This window comes from Eleutherodactylus coqui, chromosome 7, assembly GCF_035609145.1.
Source record: "Eleutherodactylus coqui strain aEleCoq1 chromosome 7, aEleCoq1.hap1, whole genome shotgun sequence".
In the NCBI taxonomy this organism is placed as follows: Eukaryota; Metazoa; Chordata; class Amphibia; order Anura; family Eleutherodactylidae; genus Eleutherodactylus; species Eleutherodactylus coqui.
In genome coordinates this window covers 168399704-168424440 of record NC_089843.1, presented here as the reverse complement: position 1 = coordinate 168424440, position 24737 = coordinate 168399704, and the positions used below count along the sequence as shown (strand labels likewise).

At 44.7% G+C, this 24737-nt stretch overlaps 1 protein-coding gene across 1 annotated transcript in view; it reads left to right on the top strand.

The window, feature by feature from the left end:
* Positions 1–1546: 1546 nt before the first annotated feature.
* LOC136572951 (alcohol dehydrogenase 1-like) overlaps positions 1547–24737 on the top strand; it is a 77357-nt gene continuing 54166 nt past the window's right edge. Inside the window, exons 1-2 of the mRNA XM_066573996.1 lie at positions 1547–1689; positions 12461–12562. Of these exons, the coding sequence (XP_066430093.1) occupies positions 1672–1689; positions 12461–12562 (120 nt within the window). The 5' untranslated portion in view covers positions 1547–1671. The remainder of the gene's footprint in view (positions 1690–12460; positions 12563–24737) is intronic.

Here is a 24737-nt window from a genome sequence, read left to right as displayed (position 1 = left end):
TGCAATGGGATATTTTTGTGTATCGCCGGTGGGTTCCAGGGAGCCACCCATGCTGTAGGTGCACACGGAGTTTAACCTACATGTGTCCACTTGTAAAGAACCCCAGTCTGACTGGGGCATGCAGTGTGGGCCGAAGCCCACCTGCATTAAGCACGACATTACTACCTCAGCTGTGTTGGGCAATGCAATGGGATATTTCTATGTACCGCCGGTGGCTTCCTGGCACCCACCCATGCTGTGGGTCCACAGGGAATTATAAATGCATCTGTTTCCACTTGTAAAGAACCCCAGTCTGACTGGGGCATGCAGTGTGGGCCGAAGCCCACCTGCATTAAGCACGACATTACTACCTCAGCTGTGTTGGGCAATGCAATGGGATATTTTTGTGTATCACCGGTGGGTTCCAGGGAGCCACCCATGCTGTCGGTCGACAGGGACTTCACAATAGGGAGTTGTACCTGTCTGTGTCTATGAATTAAAAAGCCCAGTCTGACTGGGGCATGCAGAGACACCTTGACAGAATGAATAGTGTGTGGCACATAGGTTCCCCATTGCTATGCCCACGTGTGCAGCTCCTGATGGCGGTGGCACAGGATTCTATTTCTCATTGCTTCTGTACAGCATTGTGGGCTATCGCCCTGCCCCTTTTAAAGAGGGTCACTGCCTAGCCGTGCCAACCCTCTGCAGTGTGTGCCTGCGGTTCCTCCTCATGGCAGACGCACTTCTAAATAGACATGAGGGTGGTGTGGCATGAGGGCAGCTGAAGGCTGCGCAGGGACACTTTGGTGTGCGCTGTGGGGGGGAGGGGGAGCGGTTGGGCAGCATGTAACCCAGGAGAAGTGGCAGTGGAGTGTCATGCAGGCAGTGATTGTGCTTTGTTGGAGGTAGTGTGGTGCTTAGCAAAGGTATGCCATGCTAATGAGGGCTTTTCAGAAGTAAAAGTTTTTGGGAGGGGGGGGGCCCACTCTTGCCGCTATTGTGGCTTAATAGTGGGACCTGTGAACTTGAGATGCAGCCCAACATGTAGCCCCTCGCCTGCCCTATCCATTGCTGTGTCGTTCCCATCACTTTCTTGAATTGCCCAGATTTTCACACAAGGAAACCTTAGCGAGCATCGGCGAAATACAAAAATGCTCGGGTCGCCCATTGACTTCAATGGGGTTTGTTACTCGAAACGAACCCTCGAGCATCGCGAAAAGTTCGTCCCGAGTAACGAGCACCCGAGCATTTTGGTGCTCGCTCATCTCTAATGTTAGTCCGTGTGGAATTCATGTTATCACACTGTTTCCATTATGGAACATTCAGTTTTACTGTAGCTATCACACAGACAAGCTAAGTGTGTGGGCAAAGCTTCCACCATTTGCAATCCTCAAATCACACTATGTTGAATAACTTTGCTAAAATTTACAGAACAAAGGAAAATAATAGAGGACTATCAAATATTATGTGGACTTGTACGGCTGGCACACCTGGTGAGAATCATCTTCCGGAACGCTGAGGAGGTTTGTGTATGTCCTGCCAAGAAAGGGCTCTTTAATGGGTGTAGTCAGCTTTTGGTACAATCCTCTATATAAACTGCAGCTGGTTCAATTTCAGAGCAGAAAAATTTTGTCCAGCAGATAACTCCTGAAAACTTCTTTCTGCATCTCAGGACCCTCTATCTCAGCAGAGATGTCGACTGTGGGGAAGGTGAGCTCTCTTGTGTTTGAATGAAAATAGCATAATATGCAGAACATTTAGCTTGGATAGAATATAGCAATGATTGAAAGATCTATGCTGAGTTTATAGCATGGAGAACATGAGGAGCTATTCTTTATATTTACCCATAATTGTATATTTAGTTCCTAAGGATATTGATTAATTATATACATATATTATTACTGTAATATATGTAAAAGCCATTACTTTATGGCTTTTACATATATTACAGTTTTCCACAAACAAATCTGCAAGAAAGCACCCAATGAGCAATACACAATTCACCCACAGAGACCTAAGGAACACACGATTTCCATGTTCATTTCCTTAATTCACAAATATCATTAAAAAGTCGGTTCTTTGAAAATGCAGTCAAAATGTAGGTCAACAGAGGTCATTTTAAAATGATGTAATAGGCAGTTTTAATGAGAATATGTATCAACTGTTCTATCTATAACCATGTTATAAAGTAATAAGTTGCATTATTCCAATAGACTTTACAAATACAACACCTTGGAGCTTAAAGCCAGGCTGAAATCGTCACTTCGCAAATAGAAATGTGTAGAATTGCATGGCTCATATTTGTGAACTGCGGTTGTATTGTTGGCATGTTTATTGAAACTTTGAGAAGACCACTCAACATCAGAGTTTTTGTTTTACACGTTTAATTCCCTTAAAGGGGTTGTCCCGCGGCAGCAAGTGGGTCTATACACTTCTGTATGGCCATATTAATGCACTTTGTAATGTACATTGTGCATTAATTATGAGCCATACAGAAGTTATAAAAAGTTTTTTACTTACCTGCTCCGTTGCTAGCGTCCTCGTCTCCATGGTGCCGACTAATTTTCGCCCTCCGATGGCCAAATTAGCCGCGCTTGCGCAGTCCGGGTCTTCTGCTGTCTTCAATGGAGCCGCTCGTGCAGAATGCAGGCTCCGTGTAGCTCCGCCCCGTCACGTGCCGATTCCAGCCAATCAGGAGGCTGGAATCGGCAATGGACCGCACAGAAGAGCTGCGGTCCACGGAGGAAGAGGATTCCGGTGGCCATCTTCACAGGTAAGTAGAGAAGTCACCGGAGCGCGGGGATTAAGGTAAGCGCTCCGGTAAGCTTTCTGTACGTCCCTGCATCGGGGTTGTCTCGCGCCGAACGGGGGGGGGGGGTTGAAAAAAAAACAAACCCGTTTCGGCGCGGGACAACCCCTTTAAGTCCTTGCATAATAGACGTTTCCTTTGAGAGGACCACCTTTCTAAAAGACCATTTTAACTTTAACTGCAATTTTGGGGGTCATTGTAAAGAAGTTAACATTACCGACTAATTACATACAAGGGAACATAAAAAACAACATGGGGTGGCTTTATTGCATGTAATTACAGATGTGTATTTCTGATTATATTAGCCAGTAATAACTAGAAGGCATTAGTATTGTTTCTATATCTTTTACATGACACCGCATGTGCATTGTGATTTATTACTTTGAATGCTAGAATCCACCCACTTAGCAAGTCGTCGCACTAGTAGAGGATAACCCGTATTTACCTCAGTACAGCCAAATGTCTTTATTCCTGCGTACAGTTTGTCATCTTTATTCCATTAATTGATGTTGACATTAAATAACATATATTTATAGATCGCCCACTGAAGCCAGAATCACAAACATCTACCCTACAAACACTTTTGGCTTCATCCATAATAAATTTGATTCATGTTTTCTTTTTTTGTAGCTACAAGATAATAACATTGTTTGTAAATCTTAGTATTTCTCCATTTTGCATTTTTTTGCAGAATTTTACCATATGGAGTTGCAAAATGCATTTTGATCGTTAGCAACAGGAGTTTTTTTGTGTTTGTTTGCTTAGTTTTTTCTCCGTGGCCAATTTCAGAGCCATTTAATAGAGCATTTCCATCAAAAACCTAATGCTGTGTTTATGCTGAACGATTATTGTTTAGAGCCAAACTGAAGGATAATCGTACAGTTTAAACCTCGCAATAGTGAAGGGGAATCGTGAGGTTCTTGTTCGTCGTTCAGTTACAGTCGGCATAAAAATCAGCGCCAGCTCATGCAGTTTAAGTATGGATCGTTAAGTCTACACAGGCTGTCCAAGCGCAGATGAGCTGGTAATGACATCACCAGCTCGGGATTGACATCACCAGCTCGGGGAAACTAGAGATTCTCAGCCCATGTAAAAGCAGCATAAGCTCTAGAAGGTTTTATAGTAATCATTATGTGTTGGTCAGGAGCAATAATAATCTTTATTTATACAGCGCCAACGTATTTCACAGCACTTTACAAATCGGTAGATATTTTCAGATTAGGACTTTAACATTCGCCAAAGATATATGTTTCAGTATAAAAAATATTAAAAAGTATTACTTGATGTACCCAATCAATAAAATTTGTTTAATGCAGTTCAAAAGTGCATGCCGTTGACTATGTTTGACCACTCTTATGCATGTGAACATTTTTTGTCAGGTACAAAAGTGCACCCTTTTATGTCCCACAAAAAAAGTATGAAAACGTATCTGCATTACAGTCAATGGGGAAAATATGGAAATGTATATCTGTATGTTTCCGTATGTGTAACAAATACATTTTTTGTTATCCAATGACTTAAAAGGAAAAAAATCCTTTAATTACAAAACTTTATTAAGAAAAAAATAGTTTATAGTGAAAACCATATACGTTTTTAAATGTGGATTTGAATGTATAGAATCATATGACTGTTTAACTACATTTCTAAAAATGTATAGTTATGCTAAAAATGTATAACTTGTATATGTTTTTTTCACGTATGTTTAACATAAAGTACATGAAAATCCTAATAAGAACAGCCCCTCCGACATGTAAGACTGGGGGGGGGGAGGAGGGCGTGGTCTAGACACAGAAGAGTGAAGACGCATTAGAAAAAGCTCTCCTGCTGCCGACACAAGCCAGCGTTGTAAAGACATCTGTAGCTAAAGTGAAGAGCTTACCGGACTTCAGGGTACCTCCTGCACTCGCCGGAGAGGAAAAGAGGAACATTGCAGAGCCGTTTGAGATGCTGAGAGGGACATTGTAGCCTGAGACCGGTTAGGTCGCTGAGGCGGGAACGCCATCTTGGTTCTAGCAGCTGTGGCCGAGAGCAGCGTGCAGGGAGACAGCGACACTATAGAAACATACTGCAAACTTCCCCACAGGGCTTCTCAGTGCTCATAACTCAATAGAAGCTGACTCTCCCTGTCAGGAGAGTTCAGCAAAAGAAAACACACTGGCCTGAACGTACGGAGCGCTGATAACAGAGAGAACAGCGCTATATCTCTCGGATCTGACAGCAGCATACTCTGTGTCTGTGATTCTCCCTACATCGGAGCTCACAGCCCTCACCAGGGACATAAGAAACCAGCTCTCTCAGCGTGCTGAGATTTACAACACATCTCAGATTACAAATAACACAGGGACACTATAACCTAGCCTTACAAAAGGCTTTAATAAAAATCAAAGAGAGCTGGGACTTATCTCACATCACTGAACATACCTGGTGTAGTCCCTCTTCTTGGAAAGCGACTGACCCCCCCCCCCCCTCCCCACCAACCAACCTATATCTACTTTCTACTACCTAAAATCATATCCTAAAACAAAAGAAAGGAAAGGAGGGAGGAAGAGCATAAAGAAAAATAGGAGGAGAGAGAAAAAGAGGAGAAAAAAAAAGTAAAAATTTAAAACAAAGAAGCCCAAAATCCCAAACACAAGTTTCTTTTCTGAAGCAACCAGTCCCCGGGAGCTGATATGCCCTGATCCATAACCACATACTGTGCCCTACGCAGCTGCGACTTGATAACAGAAACAGTAAAAATGGTCAAAACTGGTAAAGAAAAAATTGGCCACGCTTCTGGTCAGCAATCTGCTTCCAAAAATTAGATGGATTTGCAGCGATACTTAAAAAAGAGGAGTGCCCAGTCACCTGCAGGAATCTCTAAAAAGACTCTAACATACTCAAATGAAGGTGACAACCCCACAGAATCTGATTTAGAAAGTGACAATGAGATCGACCTGGGCACCTCTCAGAAAGTCAACATATCCAAAGAATTTTTAAAAAATGCCTTGGCACAAGCCATTCAACCAGTCCTCTCAGAACTTAGCGTTATCAAAACTGAAATTTTACACATTGGCAACAGAGTTGAGGAGCTTGAAAACTCGTACTCAGATGACATCACTAAAACAAACGACCTCACAGATCATATTACAAAGCAGAGAGACCAAATAGATAGAGCTCTGGTGTTGATTGAAGATCAGGAAAACAGGAGTCGGGGACGCAATATTAGGATAAAAGGCCTCCCTGAGTCCCACTCACCAGATGAACTCAGAAACATAGCATCCACCATATTCACAGAACTCTTGGGTGAAGAGAGAGTGCACGCAATTACGATTGAAAGAATACATAGAGCAGTGCACCCAAAGCCAAAGTCAAGTGAACCACCGCGCGACATAATCTGCGGCCTCCTGTCCTTCAACAACACTCATGCAGTCTTATCTGCCTCGAGAGAAAAGGAACAAATAACTTACCAAGAATCACCAATCCAGCTTTTCCAAGACTTGGCCCCTTCCACTCTAGCCAAAAGAAGACAAATGCGACCCCTGCTGGAAGCTCTAAGAGCTAAAAATTTACAATATGCGTGGATGTTTCCCTTTGGTCTCCTGATTCACAAAGACAAGCGCATCATCATAAACACTCCTGCTGACCTCCTCATGCCAAAATCAAGGTGAATGACTCACCACCATTTTCTATTACTAATGGAACTCGACAAGGCTGCTCATTATCCCCAACACTCTTTATCCTCTCATTAGAAATATTACTTCAATTAGTACGCCAGAACAGCGAAATTCAGGGAATCCACCTTAACCAACTCTCTCTAAAATCTGTAGCCTTTGCGGATGACATACTGTTCATCTTAACCAACCCAGAACAAGCTCTCCCAAGCCTAAAAAACACCTTGGAAACCTTTGGATATTTTTCCAATTTCAAAGTGAATACAGCAAAATCAACTATATTGAATGTAACGCTACCTTCGGAAATGATTAAAAAACTCCAAAGGACCTCCAATTTCCCTTGGTCAGAGACATGCATAGAATATTTGGGGGTTAAAATAACTAAAAATCTTGGACACCTCTTTGAAAGTAACTTTGTTCCACTCCTTAAAGACATTACTTTAGCATTGAAAACATATGACCTACCAGTGCTCTCTAGGTTCGGTCGCAGAAACCTTATACAAACATATTTGGTGCCCAAGATTTTATATAAAACTAGCTGATATACCCGGCTTCTCCCGAGTTAATTTGGTACTGGTGTTTATCTGGTGTTCACATGGAAAATCTTCTGAAGTCGTGGTTACTTTAGAGATACCGGAAAAACATATGTTCACCATTTTGCATGGTTCTCTGCGTTACCCAGGAAACACCACGGGGAGGTAACCATGCGACGTTTCCATTATAAAAAATGACATCAGGAAGTGAGAGAATTAGATTCCATACGTAAAATTTGGACACTAATTCTTTTGCACTTAGAATTGAATAATCGAGTTGGGACCCATTAAGTTTTCCTATTTATGACATAATCAATGTCCGTGCCAAATTTCAAGTTTCTGTGACATCAGGAAGTGAGAGAATTAGATTTCGTATGTAAAATGTGGACGCTAACTGTTTTGCGCTTAGAATTGAACAATCGAGGTGGGACCCATTAAGTTTTCCTATTTATGACATAATCAATGCCCGTTCCAAATTTCACGTTTCTATGACACCGGAAAGTGAGAAAATTACATTCCGTACGTAAAATTTGGACGCTAATTCTTTTGCGCATAGAATTAAATAATCAAGCTGAGACCCGTTAGCTTCTCCTATTTACGACATAACCAATGCTCCTGCCAAATTTCCCATTTCTATGACACCGGAAAGTGAGAAAATTACATTCCGTACATAAAATTTGGACACTAATTCTTTTGCGCATAGAATTAAATAATCAAGCTGAGACCCATTAGCTTTTCCTATTTATGACATAATCAATGCTCGTGCCAAATTTCACGTTTCTATGACACCGGAAAGTGAGAAAATTACATTTTGTACGTAAAATTTCGACGCTAATTCTTTTGTGCATAGAATTGAATAATCGAGTTGGGACCCATTAGCTTTTCCTATTTATGATATAATCAATGCTCGTGCCAAATTTCGAGTTTCTATGACACCGGGAAGTGAGAGAATTAGATTCCGTACGTAAAATTTGGACGCTAATTCTTTTGCGCATAGAATTGAATAATCGAGTTGGGACCCATTAGCTTTTCCTATTTATGACATATTCAATGCCCGTGCCAAATTTTAAGTTTCTATGTGAGAAAATTAGATTCCATACGTAAAATTTGGACGCTAATTCTTTTGCGCATAGAATTAAATAATCGAGTTGGGACCCATTAGCTTTTCCTATTTATGACATAATCAATGCTCGTGCCAAATTTCACGTTTCTATGACACCGGAAAGTGAGAAAATTACATTCCGTACGTAAAATTTCGACGCTAATTCTTTTGTGCATAGAATTGAATAATCGAGTTGGGACCCATTAGCTTTTCCTATTTATGATATAATCAATGCTCGTGCCAAATTTCGAGTTTCTATGACACCGGGAAGTGAGAGAATTAGATTCCGTACGTAAAATTTGGACGCTAATTCTTTTGCGCATAGAATTGAATAATCGAGTTGGGACCCATTAGCTTTTCCTATTTATGACATATTCAATGCCCGTGCCAAATTTTAAGTTTCTATGTGAGAAAATTAGATTCCATACGTAAAATTTGGACGCTAATTCTTTTGCGCATAGAATTAAATAATCGAGTTGGGACCCATTAACTTTTCCTATTTATGACATAATCAATGCTCCTGCCAAATTTTGAGTTTCTATGACACCGAGAAGTGAGAGAATTAGATTCCGTACGTAAAATTTGGACGCTAATTCTTTTGCGCATAGAATTAAATAATCAAGGTGAGACCCATTAACTTTTCCTATTTATGACATAATCAATGCCCGTGCCAAATTTTAAGTTTCTATGACATTGGGAAGTGAGAGATTTAGGTTATGTACGTTAAATTTCGACGCTAATTCTTTTGCGCTAGAATTGAATAATCGAGTTGGGACCCAATTACTTTTCCTATTTTGGAGATAATCTATGCTTGTGCCAAAATTCATGTTTCTACGACATCGGGAAGTTGGAGAACTTTTGGCGAGTCTGTCAGTGAGTCAGTGAGTCAGTCAGTCAGTGAATGAGTGAGTGAGTGAGTGAGTGAGTGAGTGAGTGAGTCAGTGAGGGCTTTCGTCTTTATATATATAGATGCAAATGTTACCAATATTCCTTCCAGACTCTTTCTTTAAACAGATTAGGATAATGTTCTCAAGATTCATATGGAAGCATAGGAGACCCCGCCTCGCGCACAACCTCCTAGTACAGAGAAGAGAGCATGGAGGGATCAACCTACCTGATATTTCCCATTATTACAAATCAATCCAACTAACCAAATGGCTAGAATTAACTTTCCCATCGAAAAACAAAATAGTGAGGAGTCTGGCACAAGCTTCTTACGGAAAACATTTCCTGAGGGATATGTGGCTACCTCTGCAAAAACTCTTCAGGAAAGCCTCCTTTGACCCCCTCTTGAAAGGAGTGTGCATGACCTGGGACGCCCTCCGTGCTGAGTTAGCTCCCCATCCATCCCCCGCTGCCCCCTTAAATCTAATCCCGAATCTCCTAGGGTTAAAATTTGACACGCACACAGAAAAAATGTGGACATATCTTGAAAATCTATCTATTGCAGACCTTTGGCAGACACGCTTATCTAATAACAAACAATACATGGAGAATCTTATCTCGCAAATCGCAATTCCGCCCCTCAACTCCTTCTCCTATTTACACCTAGACAAAACCCTGGAAAAATTCAATCAAACATACCCATCCTCTCGCCCATACTCAGAGCTTGAGCGCATCATGCTAACATCTAACAGTTCCAGTAGAAAACTATCTCTGATTAAAAAGAAGTTTATCACGTCCCAAACGATAGTAAAACCAGCCTTTATCCTCTCATGGGAGAAGGAACTAAATATAAAACTATCCGAAGAGGAGCTGAGGAGTGTTTTGAGCAGTTCACATGGACACTCAAAATGTGTCAGGCTACAGGAAAACCATTATAAATTGCTGACAAGATGGTATAAGTCTCCAGAGTGGCTTTTTGCCTACAATTTAGCTGACTCAAACCTCTGTTGGCGCTGTGGTAACCAGGTGGGCTCCCTATTGCATATTTGGTGGTCCTGCTCAGCAATAAGACCCTTCTGGGACCAGGTAGAACTAAAGATACAAGAAGTTTCAGATAGCAATTTTAGGCTATCACCAGAACAGGTAATTTTAGCTATGCCTTCCTCTAGTTATAAACCCTCCAAGTCCAACCTAATCACTCACCTCATAATGGCTGCCAAAGCATTGATCCCTACAAAATGGCTACAACTCGATCCTCCGACAGCCAGCCAGTGGCTAGCTAAGGTAAATGAACTCTGTAGATTCGAAGAACTAACAAGCTGGGCCTCCAGATCACATCACAAATTTTCATCAATATGGAAACCGTGGCAGACTAAATCATGCCCTAGAATTTGAGGTGTAATGTGACTCCCAGGCCGACCCCAAGATTTTCATGAAAGAATCAGTACTTGGAAACTTTGCGGTTAGGACAGACACCTTTTTATGTGTGTCGCTCCTTCCTTCCTTCAAGAAAAGAGAATTTCTGCCTAACCCTCCCTACTCCCACCACCCTCACCACCCATCCCTATACCCCAATTTCCTATCCCCCCCCCTCCCACAATCCTTTCCTCTCCCCTATCCCCTACCATAACATTATAAAAGCTTGGTATTATGCTGTTTAACATATTAGTTAAAATAACCAAAAATAAACAACATTGTTACGTGCTTTTTGGGAAATGTACATGCTCTGTAACCAAGTTTTCTGCCTCTCCTAATGCTTTCCTCATGTATGTTATATTTCCTTATAATTTTAATAAAAAAAGTATTAACAAAAAAAAAAAAGACATGTAAGACTGCGGGAAATGTCAACACACTTAGCAGAAATCTTTTCCACATCTAATGGGAGTATATAAATACACAACACGCATACAACAGACCTTCCGCAGTGTGAATTCCAGCCTACTATGACTGGCAGGCATGGGTGAGAGAGACAGGTGGGGCAGGAAAGTTTGTACTTTGTTATGAATATCTTTGGCAGGCACAGTGCTGCTGCTTGAAGTCATTCGTGGATACGCCAACATATCTGGTGGTAATCGTCTTGCATAATGAAAACTAGGTGTGCATAAAGCTGCATATACAGTAGATTGGTCTGCGGGTCTTCGGTTCTACTTTGATAATACTCACCTGATCTCCCTATTACATATGGCAGATTGCTGTGGTGCATAAACAGGCTGCCGTAATGCTATCCGACATCTCAATAATCCCAACCAATCCATACTAAAAGGCTTTTCAAAGGCTTGCCTAATGCCCTGCCCCATTAGTAAAATCCAAGTCTAAGGGCTCCTTATCACAGGATTATGCACAATGCATATTGTAGATCTGCACACGTATTCGTGCATCTTAGTGTGCGTTTTGTGCACGCATGGCATGGTTTTTTTGCACACAGGACACTACCACACCCCGATTTAAAAGACTATTTAGCCCCTACTGAGGTCCAGAGGCGTTCTTCTTTTCACAGAATTGCATAGCGTGTTGCCCATTTGAGTGTACATTTGCACACCTCCCGCCATAGACTTCTATAGGCACCTGTGGTGCGCAAATGCACACAAGAATAGAACATGCTGTGTTTTCTTTCTGCAAAATCCATGCGCAAAAAAGTGAAGTAGGAGCAAACCAATTGATATCAATGGGTGTTATTCTTTGTGCATTGCACACGCAAATATGTCCATGTGTGTGAAGTCACCCTAAAAGGTTTGTAGTTACACAGTTGTATGGTTAAAAAAGGACATATTATAATCCTACAGTTCTTAGTTAAGTATTTGACTGTAAAATGTGTCCCATAATGTACAGCAACGGGCACTACGTGTTAGTACGCAGCTGGTTAGTAGACAGTAGGCTGTGTTATATAGACAAGCTGTAGAAGGTGTTAATCAGGACGGCACACAGTAAATTATTTACAGGCTCGTACCTACAATAAAAAGTCATATAAATGTCACTGACAGATGACTATGCTAACAAATAAAATGTAGATATGAAACTCTTCTCCCTTTAGCAGAGCGCCACCTACATGTTATTTAACATCAAGCTTGATGCAGTAACTCCAATCCTAGAGAGACCATAAAAATAGGGAACTTTTGCCTTTGTTGTAATAAAAAATAGATACATCTGTAACGTTTTAGAAGCTGAATTATCACTAGAAAATATATTGTGATCATATTTATCAACAATTTATAGTGACCTGTATCTTTAATAATAGTTGTTAATGTGTTCCTGCAGCTATTCTTCATTATAGACATCAAGTTTATTACACATTTTCATGTGTTGCCAAACATTCAGTTTTTCCAGAAAAAGACATAAAAATAGGACATCAGCTCTGCCACATAGTTTAATGCTCAGCTATCAATGTACTGCATAATCAATCAATAGCTAGTATTGATATGTTTTTCATTTTTTTAAACTGTATCTTTATTTATAATAATTTAAAGTGATTACAATAATTTGATTCTATGCTTTGTTCTAGGTCATAAAATGCAAGGCTGCGGTGACTTATGGTTTTAAAAAGCCATTTGTTATGGAAGAAATTGAAGTCGCCCCACCCAAGGCTCGGGAAGTTCGGGTCAAGGTAGACTGATTTCTATTTTCCATTTCCATTTGGTTCCAATTCAATGGTTTTATAATAAGACGGAATACTTTTTATTCACTTTTTACTGAAATGGATGTTGTGCTTTTAAAACATTAGAAGGGAACATATTTAGCAGCTGCAAAAGTAAATAATACTTTGATGTTTAGGGCTTATTCCAACGTGCGTATATCAGCCGGGTTTTCACGCCCAGCCGGTATACGCTGTCCCTTTCTGCAGGGCGAGGAGGTGGGATGGGACGGGAGCAGTGCACTGAGCTCCTGCCCCCTCTCCGCCCCTCGTCACTGTTTGCAATGGGAGGGGCGGAACGGGGGCACTGCTCCCAGCCCATCCCCCTGCAGAGAGGGACACCGTATATGGTCAGGTGTGAAAACCCGGCCGATATGTACGCACTTCTGAATAGGCCCTTATAAAAAAGAGATAAAACGTGATCGTAATTAGAGATGAGCGAACGTACTCGTCCGAGCTTGATACTCGTTCGAGTATTAGCGTGTTCGAGATGCTCGTTACTCGTGACGAGTACCACGCGATGTTCGAGTTACTTTCACTTTCATCTCTGAGACGTTAGCGCGCTTTTCTGGCCAATAGAAAGACAGGGAAGGCATTACAACTTCCCCCTGCGACGTTCAAGCCCTATACCACCCCCCTGCAGTGAGTGGCAGGCGAGATCAGGTGTCACCCGAGTATAAAAATCGGCCCCTCCCGCGGCTCGCCACAGATGCATTCTGACATAGTTCAGGGAAAGTGCTGTCTTGCTGGAGTTGCTATAGGGAGAGTGTTAGGAGTTATTTTAGGCTTCAAGAACCCCAACGGTCCTTCTTAGGGCTACATCTAACCGTGTGCAGTAGTGTGGAGGCTGCTTTTTGCAGTGTTGCACATTTTTTTTTTTTGGATATCGGCCGTGCAGAGCATTGCGCCCTGCAGTAATTATACATACTCCAGGGCCAGTAGTGGTGGTGAGGCAGGGACAGAAGACATATATTTATTGAATATAGGCAGTGGGCCTTTCCAAAATCATTTGGGAAAAAAAATCTATTTGGGCTGCCTGTGACTGTCCTCAGTGTACTGGGTCTGTGCTGGGTGTAGTTGTCCTCCTAATTCATACGCAGTCAGCTAAGTGTTACAGCAGGCTTGCGCAAAATTATTTCCTGGCTCTGCTGTGCGTTCCGTAAGCGAAGTCAGCCTCCAACCACAGGCCAATAAGCGGCACATTTAATTACAGCGTTCTGTTTCTGCACTACTGGTAATACACCATGCTGAGGGGTAGGGGTAGGCCTAGAGGACGTGGACGAGGACGCGGAGGCCCAAGTCAGGGTGTGGGCACAGGCCGAGCTCCTGATCCAGGTGTATCGCAGCCGACTGCTGCGGGATTAGGAGAGAGGCACGTTTCTGGCGTCCCCACATTCATCTCACAATTAATGGGTCCACGCGGTAGACCTTTATTAGAAAATGAGCAGTGTGAGCAGGTCCTGTCGTGGATGGCAGAAAGTGCATCCAGCAATCTATCGAACACCCAGAGTTCTGCGCCGTCCACTGCTGCAACTCTGAATCCTCTGGCTGCTGCTCCTCCTTCCTCCCAGCCTCCTCACTCCATTACAATGACACATTCTGAGGAGCAGGCAGACCCCCAGGAACTGTTCTCGGGTCCCTGCCCAGAATGGGCAGCAAGGGTTCCGAATCCTCTCCCACTGGAGGAGTTTGTCGTGACCGATGCCCAACCTTTTGAAAGTTCCCGGGGTCCGGGGGATGAGGCTGGGGACCTCCGGCAACTGTCTCAAGACCTTTCAGTGGGTGAGGAGGACGATGACGATGAGACACAGTTGTCTATCAGTGAGGTAGTAGTAAGGGCAGTAAGTCCGAGGGAGGAGCACACAGAGGATTCGGAGGAAGAGCAGCAGGACGATGAGGTGACTGACCCCACCTGGTTTGCTACGCCTACTGAGGACAGGTCTTCAGAGGGGGAGGCAAGGGCAGCAGCAGGGCAGGTTGCAAGAGGCAGTGCGGTATCCAGGGGTAGAGGCAGGGCCAGACCGAATAATCCACCAACTGGTTCCCAAAGCGCCCCCTCGCGCCATGCCACCCTGCAGAGGCCGAGGTGCTCAAAGGTCTGGCAGTTTTTCACTGAGAGTGCAGACGACCGACGAACAGTGGTGTGCAACCTTTGTCGCGCCAAGATCAGCCGGGGAGCCACCACCACCAGCCTCACCACCACCAGCATGCGCAGACATATGATGGCCAAGCACCCCACAAGGTGGGACGAAGGCCGTTCACCGCCTCCAGATTGCACCACTGCCTCTCCCCCTGTGCCCCAACCTGCCACTGAGATCCAATCCCCCTCTCAGGACACAGGCACTACCGTCTCCTGGCCTTCACCCACACCCTCACCTCCGCTGTCCTCGGCCCCATCCACCAATGTCTGTCAGCGCACCGTCCAGCCGTCGCTAGCGCAAGTGTTGGAGCGCAAGCGCAAGTACGCCGCCACGCACCCGCACGCTCAAGCGTTAACCGTCCACATAGCCAAATTTATCAGCCTGGAGATGCTGCCGTATAGGGTTGTGGAAACGGAGGCTTTCAAAAGTATGATGGTGGCGGCGGCCCCGCGCTACTCAGTTCCTAGTCGCCGCTACTTTTCCCGATGTGCCATCCCAGCCCTGCACGACCACGTCTCCCGCAACATTGTACGCGCCCTCACCAACGCAGTTACTGCCAAGGTCCACTTAACAACAGACACGTGGACAAGCACAGGCGGGCAGGGCCACTATATCTCCCTGACGGCACATTGGGTGAATTTAGTGGAGGCTGGGACAGAGTCAGAGCCTGGGACCGCTCACGTCCTACCCACCCCCAGAATTGCGAGCCCCAGCTCGGTGGTGGTATGTTCGGCGGTGTATGCTTCCTCCACTAAACCACCCTCCTCCTCCTCCTCTGCAACCTCTGTCTCGCAATCAAGATGTGTCAGCAGCAGCACGTCGCCAGCAGTCGGTGTCGCGCGGCGTGGCAGCACAGCGGTGGGCAAGCGTAAGCAGGCCGTGCTGAAACTACTCAGCTTAGGAGATAAGAGGCACACGGCCCACGAACTGCTGCAGGGTCTGACAGAGCAGACCGACCGCTGGCTTGCGCCGCTGAGCCTCCAACCGGGCATGGTCGTGTGTGACAACGGCCGTAACCTGGTGGCGGCTCTGCAGCTCAGCAGCTTCACGCACGTGCCATGCCTGGCCCACGTCTTTAATTTGGTGGTTCAGCGCTTTCTGAAAAGCTACCCATGCTTGTCAGACCTGCTCGGAAAGGTGCGCCGGCTCTGCGCACATTTCTGCAAGTCCCACACGGATGCTGCCACCCTGCGCGCCCTGCAACATCGGTTTCATCTGCCAGTGCACCGACTGCTGTGCGACGTGCCCACACGGTGGAACTCTACGCTCCACATGTTGGCCAGGCTCTATGAGCAGTGTAGAGCTATAGTGGAATACCAACTCCAACATGGGCGGCGCAGTGGGAGTCAGCCTCCTCAATTCTTCACAGAAGAGTGGGCCTGGTTGGCAGACATCTGCCAAGTCCTTGGAAACTTTGAGGAGTCTACCCAGATAGTGAGCGGCGATGCTGCAATCCTTACCGTCACCATTCCTCTGCTATGCCTCTTGAGAAGTTCCCTGCAAAGCATAAAGGCAGACGCTTTGCGCTCGGAAAGAGAGCCGGGGGAAGACAGTATGTCGCTGGATAGTCAGAGCACCCTCCTGTCTATATCTCAGCGCGTTGAGGAGGAGGAGGATGAGCATGAGGAGGATGAGGAGGAGGGGGAAGAGACAGCTTGGCCCACTGCTGGGGGTACCCATGCTGCTTGCCTGTCATCCTTTCAGCGTGTATGGCCTGAGGTAAGGGAGGAGGATCCTGAAAGTGATCTTCCTAGTGAGCACAGCCATGTGTTGCATACAGGTACCCTGGCACACATGGCTGACTTCATGTTAGGATGCCTTTCTCGTGACCCTCGCGTTACACGCATTCTGGCCACTACGGATTACTGGGTGTACACACTGCTCGACCCACGGTATAAGGAGAACCTTTCCACTCTCATTCCCGAAGAGGAAAGGGGTTCGAGAGTGATGCTATACCACAGGACCCTGGAGGACAAACTGATGGTAAAATTCCCATTCGACAGCGCTAGTGGCCAAAGGCGCAGTTCCGAGGGCCAGGTAGCAGGGGAGGCGCAGAGATCAGGCAGCATGTACAGCACAGGCAGGGGAACACTCTCTAAGGCCTTTGACAGCTTTCTGGCTCCCCAGCAAGACAGTGTCACCGCTCCTCAGTCAAGGCTAAGTCGGTGGGAACACTGTAAAAGGATGGTGAGGGAGTACGTAGCCGATCGCACGACCGTCCTCGGTGACGCCTCTGCCCCCTACAACTACTGGGTGTCGAAGCTGGACACGTGGCCTGAACTCGCGCTGTATGCCCTGGAGGTGCTTGCTTGTCCTGCGGCTAGCGTCTTGTCAGAGAGGGTGTTTAGTGCGGCTGGGGGAATCATCACAGATAAGCGTACCCGCCTGTCAACCGACAGTGCCGACAGGCTTACACTCATCAAGATGAACAAAGCCTGCATTTCCCCAGACTTCTCTTCTCCACCAGCGGACAGCAGCGATACCTAAACAATATGTAGGCTGCACCCGCGGATGGAAGCATTGTTCTCTATCACCATCAAAAACGTGGACCTTTTAGCTTCATCAATCTGTGTATAATATTCATCCTCCTCCTCCTGCTCCTCCTCCTGAAACCTGACGTAATCACGCCGAACGGGCAATTTTTCTTAGGCCCACAAGGCTCAGTCATATAATTTTTGTAAACAATTTTTATACGTTTCAATGCTCATTAAAGCGTTGAAACTTTCACCTGAACCAATTTTTATTTTAACTGGGCTGCCTCCAGGCCTAGTTACCAATTAAGCCACATTAACCAAAGTGATTAATGGGTTTCACCTGCCCTCTTGGTTGGGCATGGGCAATTTTTCTGAGGTACATTAGTACTGTTGGTACACCAATTTTTTGGGGCCCTCGCCTACAGTGTAATCCAATTAATTTTTTGCCCACCTGCATAAAAGCTGACGTTACATCACCTGTGTTGGGCACTGCAATGGGATATATTTATGTACCGCCGGTGGGTTCCAGGGAGCCACCCATGCCGTGGGTCCACACGGAGTTGTAACTACATGTGTCCACTTCTAAAGAGCCCCAGTCTGACTGGGGCATGCAGTGTGGGCCGAAGCCCACTTGCATTAAACATGACATTACCTCAGCTGTGATGGGCAATGCAATGGGATATATTTATGTACCGCTGGTGGCTTCCTGGCACCCACCCATGCTGTCGGTCCACACGGAGTTGTAACTACATGTGTCCACTTCTAAAGAACCCCAGTCTGACTGGGGCATGCAGTGTGGGCCGAAGCCCACCTGCATTTAATTGGACGTTACCTCAGCTGTAATGGGCACTGCAATGGGATACATTAATGTACAGCCGGTGGGTTCCAGGGAGCCACCCATGCTGTGGGTGCACACAGAATTCCCATTGCGGAGTTGTACCTGCCTGTGACTATTTATAAAAAAACGCGGTCTGACTGGGGCATGCAGACACCTTGACAGAATGAATAGTGTGTGGCACATAGGTTCCCCATTGCTATGCCCACATGTGCAGCTCCTGATGGTGGTGGCACAGGATTATATTTCTCATTGCTTCTGTACAGCATTGTGGGCTATCGCCCCGCCCCTTTTAAAGAGGGTCGCTACCTAGCCGTGCCAACCCTCTGCAGTGTTTGCCTGCGGTTCCTCCTCATGGCAGAAAATGGAATGTCAGAAAAAAAAATCCGCGCTCAAAACGGAGTAAATGGAGTAAACTAAGGACTGGTTCACACGTGGGTAATGATTAGGTATAACACTTACTTGAAAGTAGGGGGGTATGATGTATAGATGCCCCCTCCTCAGAGTGTCCTCCACAAAGTCTAAAGCTATACTCCAAGGTGCATAGTGTTAATCCAGAAGTTGTAGTCAAACAAAACTTTTAATAAGACAACGCGTTTCGGTGCAAAACAAGGCACCTTTCTCAAGCGATACAAGCCATTCTCAAGAAAGGTGCCTTGTTTTGCACCGAAACGCGTTGCCTTATTAAAAGTTTTGTTTGACTACAACTTCTGGATTAACACTATGCACCTTGGAGCATAGCGTTAGACTTTGTGGAGGACACTCTGAGGAGTGGGCATCTGTACATCATACCCCCCTCCTTTCAAGTAAGTGTTATACCTAATCATTACTCACGTGTGAACCTGTCCTTAGTTTACTCTGCTTTGAGCGCGGATTTTTTTTTCTGACATTCCATTTTCTGTTATATCTGGGGGAGTTCTGGTCTCAGACCCCCCCAGTTTGCATCTGCAGCTCTCCTTTGATTCAGAGGATTGGAGTACTGGGGAGAAGACGCATCGTGTGTGCATCCGCATATTCCAGCAAGTGTGGATTGGATCTACCTGTGGCGCTCTCTACTATTTTTGATCCTCATGGCAGACGCACTTATAAATAGACATGAGTGTGGCGTGGCATGAAGGCAGCTGAAGGCTGCGCAGGGACAATTTGGTGTGCGCTGTGGACACTGGGTCGTGCAGGGGGCGGGGGGGTTGGGCAGCATGTAACCCAGGAGAAGTGGCAGCGGAGTGTCATGCAGGCAGTGATTGTGCTTTGTTGGAGGTAGTGTGGTGCTTAGCTAAGGTATGCATTGCTAATGAGGGCTTTTCAGAAGTAAAAGTTGTTGGGAGGGGGGAGGCCCACTCTTGCCGCTATTGTGGCTTAATAGTGGGACCTGGAAACTTGAGATGCAGCCCAACATGTAGCCCCTCGCCTGCCCTATCCGTTGCTGTGTCGTTCCCATCACTTTCTTGAATTGCCCAGATTTTCACAAATGGAAACCTTAGCGAGCATCGGCGATATACAAAAATGCTCAAGTCGCCCATTGACTTCAATGGGGTTCGTTACTCGAAACGAACCCTCGAGCATCGCGATAATTTCGTCCCGAGTAACGAGCACCCGAGCATTTTGGTGCTCGCTCATCTCTAATCGTAATGTAATATTACCCCTCTATTAATCCCTTCTAAGAGTTCACGATTTAATTTGGAGATGCACTTTTTAAAAGGGAAAACTATGAGGTTGAGAAGATGGCAAATAGAATATTAAATGGGATGGGAGGTTTATTTTATAATGAGAGGCTGAAAAAGACTGACTTGTTCAATTTGGAAAACAGATGCCTTAGAGATGATCTTAATTATACGTGTAACTATACAATGTATATTAGAGAGACCCATCTAGTGGCGCGTTGAACCTCCTTTGTCCTTTCTAAACCAATTCATCATGGCTTTGGTCCATAAATATCAGAGCACCCAGAGAGTACCAAGAAAACATTTCCCACACTAGTAATCTACTTCCACCAGCCTAAACCGTTGACACTTGACAGGATGAGTTTATTAATTCACGCTGGTTGCTCCAAATTCTGACCATCCCATCAGCATGCTGCAACAGGAAACTGGATTCATCTGACAATGCTATTCCACCTCTCAGGGATCCAAATTTTTCACTTTTTTTGTGCCCTGGAGCTTTGCCTTTCTGCTACTCTTAGACCTCAATGACACTGGACTTGCCCATCTGCGCTACGGGAAGACAAGCTGTACATTTGCACACGTTAGCTGGCACACCAGTGTTGTATTTGGCTGCCATCACATGTTTGTCAGAATGGTTCTTGGCATGGTCCTCTGACTGCTTTCATCGATGAGCTGTTTATAGGATCACCTTTCACTGGGTATTTTTCTTGATCAAATTCTCTGTATACTCTTGACTCTGTTGCATGAGAAAACCCAGAAGGTTGGCAGTAGAGATGAGCGAATATACTCGTTTTGAGTAATTACTCGATCGAGCACCGCGATTTTCGAGTACTTCCATACTCGGGTGTAAAGATTCGGGGGGCGCCGGGGGGCGGGGGGAGGCGTGGCGGAGCGGGGAGTAGCAGCGGGAAACAGGGGGGAGCCCTCTCTCTCCCCCCCCCCCACTCCCCGCTGCAACCCCCCACTCACCAACGGCGCCCCCCGAATCTTTTCGCACGAGTACGGAAGTACTCGAAAATCGCGTCGCTCGGGCGAAAAAGGGGCGTGGCTGAGTAGGTTCGCTCATCTCTAGTTGGCAGTTTTTCCAATACGGCCTAGGCTAGTCTAGAAAAACGATGACCTTCCCCTATTCAAAGTCGCCCAGATCACTCAATTTTCACATTCCAATGAATTCGCACTGAAACTGATCCACTAAACCACACTTCATTTTATACTGCACTGTGGGGTCACGGGTCATTTTCCCGTAAACGGAAGCGCTAATCATGAAAGGGCTGGTGTCTCTAATAATGGGACCATTCACTATAGGACTACAAATAACTGCCACATGATTTATTCTTCCCAAGGACTTTACAAAAGACCAGGGAGCATTCATTACATGTGGAGAAAAAACAAGTTTTGCATCTTTAAAACTCTAATATCACAGCATGCTACGTCATTAACGTAGAGCGCCTATGCTGCTTGTGTTACCCAACAGTCATTATCTATTAAGGACTACGTAAATAAACAGATCTAGTATGCTAAACATTAGTATGGAGCATGCTGGTTCTGTATATAGGAAAGGGTTCTTTACAGTTAAGGGTCATTTACATGGGGCAATTTCTTCTCAAAATTTGTTTAAATGAATGAAATTGAGCGATAAATGCCCATATAAATGCAGCATAAAAATCATTGCTGGATTGTGGGATTCTCGCTAAGTGTAAATACTTCCCGTTCAGCACTTCACATAGAGAGGGAAGCGCTGAGCGAGAAGTTTGCGATGCAGCGGTAAAGTCTGCCTGTCTAAACGCTCTGCAGAGTGCTGATGAGCTTATCAGTGACGTCAGCGCTCAGTAAGGGGGGGCGTACAGCACACGTACCACTATTCTGGCCATCCAAACAATGCAAACCTTGCTAGAACCCTGATGAATCCCAGTATAAGTCAATAGTGTTAGTCCGTCATTATTTCCATCTGGCCCACAGCCCGGGCTTCTCTTACAAATAGAAGCCATATGGCAATTGTGAACAAGGTTTCTCTGTAGTGATAATCAGTACCTTTGAATTGTGTCTTTTCTGTGCAGATGTTTCCTTATAAAACAAATGTTTCTTTTTTTTCCGTTTGACGTGCTTTTTGCAGTATCACTGCACAGACAGCCATATTCTGGCAGTGCACAAGCTCAGCAGGAAGTCAGTACACAGAGTTAGAAGGAACTACTGAACATCACTAAAACTTAAAGCGATTGTCTGAGTTGTAATATATCAGTACAATCCCTTCTACCTGCAGTAACATAAGAAATAGTCATATACTCACTGCTCCAGCTCCTGCTGCTTCCGGCGATCAATGGCTGAGCTCTGTTATTGGCGGAAGTCCTGAAAACTGGGTGGGACTACAGCTGTAAACAGACCAGAGCGAGTGATGGAGCACTGACTCAGGACACAACGGGGGGCGGGAGAGGTGAATATATGATTAGTTCTAATGTCTCTGCATGCAGAAGGGATTGCACTGAAATATTGCAACTCAGACAACTCCTCTAAGTAGTTGATACGTTCTCTTTGACATATAGCAAAAGTAGTTAAAGCAACCCTCTGGTTTCAAGACAAAATTCTGTCCTGAAATAGGAGGAGGCGTATAATATTTGCAGTTGTTCTTCTCTGCTGCCCCTCCTATCAGCCAGTTTTGGGATGTGTTTTCGGCTGTTAACGGTGGCTTCAGCAATTTTCTAACTACCTAATGCACACTGTGCACTGCTCTGTGATTGGTCAGCACTGATCACATGCACAGCTCTGGTCAACCAGAGAGTAGGCATAGTCTAACATTACCAATGTACTCTGTGGATTAGGTCATCTGAAGTGTGCGCCAGCCATATTGGATGAACAAAAACAGGACAAGGAACCAGTGAATTAGAGGGATGGAAGAGAAGAACAACTGCAATATATCCTCTAACCTCTTTGGTTTTAGGACAGAATTTTGCCGTAAAAGCGGAGGGTTGAGTTAAATTCACAGTTTTTATATTCTTTGTAAACTTATTCAAAAGTTTACTTAGCTTATGATAAAAATTAAATAGTGTTAAATATAATGGCTGAATTTGATGTTTAGAATTGGTCAAATGTAGCTTCTTTCTCCTAACAACAGCACCACCGCTGTCCGCAGTTGTAGGTTTTATTGCAGATCATCTCCATGCACTTCAGGAAGGTTGAGTTACAATATCAGATCAGACGGGTGTGGCTTTGTATCTTGAAAAAATAGCCATACTGTATTTTTCTAATCCTGTGCAATCCCTTTAAAGATTTTAACAGAAAGACTGGAATTAAAAACATTTTCCTTGCTGAACAGATTTTAAATAGATACTAAAGACATGATATTATGCTGGAATGCAGTCCAGTTTTTAATGTAGTGTTAAGACCATGTGAGACCATGGTCACACATAGTGGATGGTATCAGAAGTTTAGTGTGGACGCTGTTGAATCTGGAAGCATTTCACCTACAATGCCTGTGAGTGGGGTATTTTATGCCCATTCACAGGCTCTACGAAAACTCTGTCTAGAGTAATGAAAGCACCACAGATCCTAAAGTTCACAGTATGTTTATAATTGGCCCAATTTCATGCTTAAGAGCTACAGATTAACCACAATGATGGACTTTGTGTGTATAATTCTCATCAAAGTGCAGCTGTATAGCTCTTAGCCTGGTGCCAACTGCCGGTCATACAGGGGACTTTTCATGCGGACGTAAATACACCACATAATGCAGCCAAATCTGCAACTGCAGATTTTGATGCAGAGCTGCAGACAGGTTTTAAGCCATTTTGAACTCCACATCAAAATCCTCAAGTAGCCTGTAGACTTTGGTGCTGAATTTACTGTGGTTTGCGGCGCATCGCGTGTGAAATGTCTCTGGCATTCAGCTTGGTCATACTTTTCAGCATTATACGAGGTGTATTCAAAAGTATCTTTGTTCTTTATTCATAAAAAATATTTGTATTTACAGAATTCTACACTAATCTCGCTCAAAGTAGTCCCCTTGGGCGGCCACAAATTTCTCCTAATGCTTCGGCCACTGACGGAAGAAGTGCTAAAACGCCTCTTCTGACTTTGACATTGCTGCAAACCTGCCTTGATTTTTTTTGGCCTTGGGGACGTTGGGTCATACCGATAAACCCAGGACTCATCGCCAGTGATCACTGTGTTGAGGAATTTGGGATCACTGTTCACAGTCTGCAGCGTGTCCTGTGCGATCTCCAAACAAAGTTGCTTCTGCTCAATCGTTAGCAGCTTTGGCATGAACTTCGCTGAGATTCTCCTGAAGCCCAAATCCTCAGTCAAAATGGAATAAACTGATCCAATGCTGATGCTCGCCTCATCTGCAAGTTCTCTGATTATGATTCGATGATCCTGCATCATCAGGGTCCTCACTTGGTCAATGACGTTCTCACTTCTGGATGTTGAGGGCCTACCAGAAGAAGCTTCACTCTCCACTGATATGCGCCTATCTTTGAGGCGGTTATACCACTCCTTTAGCCTGAAGAAGAACCCGAGAGGTTCGCAAGCTCACTATTACATCATGTATTTTTGTTAGCCATTAAAAGGTATCATATCTAAAAGATTACATGGTTTCTCTTGCTGGGAACAATCACATTTTACTCCTTTATCTGTGTGGTGCCCATTGCTTCATCCCCGAAGGCCTTTTAAATCTTATGGATCATTTCCACTTGGGAATCACCAAGCTTTACACAAAATGTAATGCGGTAGCGTCATTCAAGTTTTTCTGTCATATAGTCAAAAAAGAAAACCAGACGGCGTTTACTTACACTTCCTCACTCATTGGCTGTCTGCCTGCGACTGGCAGCTTCTGTAGGCAGGAAAAAATCCAAGCATGTGCATTAGGGTCGCCTAAATATGTGCACCAAACCACGCCTTCCAGCTTCATTTGTTTACACACAAAAAATTAAGGTGGGATACTTTTTGAACACACCTCGTATGTATATACATACATACATGCATATAGAAATCTAGAAATCTTTATTTGTAAATACTATTGTGCACAAATAACATTTGAGATGT